The sequence below is a fragment of the Echinops telfairi genome, unplaced genomic scaffold, assembly GCF_000313985.2.
Source record: "Echinops telfairi isolate 266 unplaced genomic scaffold, ASM31398v2 ScPeMD7_18;HRSCAF=68, whole genome shotgun sequence".
Classification (NCBI taxonomy): domain Eukaryota; kingdom Metazoa; phylum Chordata; class Mammalia; order Afrosoricida; family Tenrecidae; genus Echinops; species Echinops telfairi.
In genome coordinates, this window is record NW_022103915.1 from 13,439,583 (window position 1) to 13,442,062 (window position 2,480).

The following is a 2,480-nucleotide window of genomic DNA, read 5'->3' on the forward strand; positions in this document are numbered from 1 at the left end:
CGCTGATCGTTACTCCAGTTGAAAGCATGCAACTAACTAATAGGCAAGCCCCTTCTCCTTACCAAGACCAGAAAGTTCAAGATCAAGCCCATGTTGGCTCCTCCCCTTAGCCGAGGCCACCTCTCCCAGCCCCCAGAGCTAGTGGATTTGAATGGGATCGGAGGGTTTCTCTGTAGACTTTTTAAACCTGCTTTGTACGGTCATCAAGGAGACTCCCAGCCCCGACAGAAAGGGTTGCCCGTGCTGGGTGTACTTAGAACGGTCTGGGCGAACTGGGTTATGCGTTGGGCTGCCGACAGCAAGATCAGCAGTTTGAAATCACCCGCCCCTCCCAGGAAGATTTCCAGTCTCGGGCCGTCAGGGGCAGTTCTGCTCCGTACTACAGGGTCGCTCTGGACCACAACTGACTCCATAGCGGTGACTTTGGAGTTTGCAGCCCACTCCCATGTACGAAGGCAGACAGCACAAGGCCCGCTCTTAGGAAATACATCGTCTTAGGCTTTGTGCATCGTTCATAAAGACCTTGTTGGCTATAGCCTGACAACTTCAACTCTTCTTCTTCTCCTCCTCCTCCTCCTCCTTATTCTTCTCCTCCTCTTTCTCCTTAGTCTTCTCCTTCTTCTTCTTCATCTCTCCTGAGCATGAGCACTCTCTGGTTCACGTGTCCTGTCATTCTCCCGTCAGTTAACCTGTCACAGTGGTGGCTGAGCCACCTGCTGGCGTGCGAAGGGCTGGGATCTTCTTGGCTAATAAACAGGCTTCACACAGATGATGCCCGCTTGGACCCCGTCTAAGGACAGGATGTGCCGTAGGGCCTAGCCGGGCCCTCAGCACTTGGGCTCAGCGGGCTGGGTGTGCGGTCTCTGTGTCTGTGGGGTGGTGCCCAGCAGACAGCCTGGGCCTTGCCCCTGTTGAGCGTCTCCCTCTGCTGTTTGTAGATGACATGGCGGAGCTCCTCCTGGGGGAGTCCAAGCTGGAGCAGTACCTGAAGGAGCGACCCCTGCGGCAGGGGGCCAGCCCCCGGGGACCCCGACCCCAGCTGACTGAGGTCCGCAAGCATCTGACTGCCGCCCTGGACCGAGGGAACCTCAAGGTACTGTGGGCCTCCAGGGTGGATGGGCGGGGGTGGGGGTAGGGGGCAGAGGGCGGGCTGCTTCCATGCCCAGGGTGTGGGGTCACCGTCCATCTTCCCATCTCAGTGTGAAAGGAGGCCACAGCACGTGTTAGGAGCAGGCCAGCACCCCTGGGTGGGGAGAAGCCTCGGGTCCACAGGGCTTCTCCCAGGAGCATCTCGGTGACACACGATCCTGAAAAACGACACTAATATTGGCCAGGTGCTCTAGGGCTGTGGTTCCAGAGCTCAACCTGACACTGTACCTGCTGTGGAAAAGGAGACGTGGCACTTCACGCACAAGGTCCTGCCGAGGCCCCTCCGTGTGGGAGGGGACCTGGCCAGGACACTTCTGCTCACCGGCATGGCTCCAAGACCATCCTTTCACCAGGCTCTGTGGGCATCTGCCGAATCCTGGTTGTCCTTGGACACGCCTCCCTGTCCTTTCCCACTTCCTCCCTCCTTCCTGAATTTCCCTGGGCTTCTCCCATGAGTGGGGTCCCCGTTTGTTTGATCAACAACCCCTCCACACACACACTCACTCACACACAGACTCACACACATACACTCACACATACATGCGTGCACACACACAGTCACACACTCATACACACACATTCACACTCACACACACTCACCATACACACTCACACATATATGCGTGCATACACAATCACAAACTCATACAGTCACACTCACACACACTAACACAGACTTACCTATGCACGCACATACACACTCACACATACAAATACACACAAACACACTCATACATTCACACACACATACTCACACACTCACACATACAAATACACACAAACACTCATACATTCACACACACACACTCACACACTCACACTCACACATATATACTCACACTCAAACACACATACACACGCTCACACATACTCAAATGCACACACACAGTCATACATACTCATAACACAGTCACACACACACACACACACACACACACACACTCATACATACTAAGGGACTCAAGCAAGCTTCCTTGACTCAGACACGTCCCCATCCCTGAAGTCCCGCTCTCCCTGCCTCCCCAAGGTCATGGTCCTGCAGGGAACCAATGGCCTCCTGGCCCCTTTCTGGTCATCATCTGTGGGGAGTGCCCCCACCCCTCTGTCTCACTGTCTGAGGAGCTCTTGGAAAAATGATTGAGGTGAACGATCCAAGGGGACTTCATGGGAAACTTCCCCCTCGCATGTCACCCAGAGCTGGCCATTCAACCATTCTTTGATGTCTGCTTGGCACCTGACTTCCGTTTCCTTGTAACCTTGGCGATTTCCGCCCCTGAGGGTGTTTCTGTGCCGGCCTCAGGATGCTGGAGCCGACCGTTGGTCTTTCCCCT

General features: G+C 55.0%; 1 protein-coding gene across 1 annotated transcript in view; it reads left to right on the forward strand.

The window, feature by feature from the left end:
• The first annotated feature begins 943 nt into the window (after nucleotides 1–943).
• The window catches only part of TTC7B (tetratricopeptide repeat domain 7B), a 248,850-nt gene continuing 247,313 nt past the window's right edge, over nucleotides 944–2,480 (forward strand). The window contains exon 1 of the mRNA XM_045288134.1: nucleotides 944–1,093. Within this exon, the coding sequence (XP_045144069.1) occupies nucleotides 944–1,093 (150 nt within the window). The remainder of the gene's footprint in view (nucleotides 1,094–2,480) is intronic.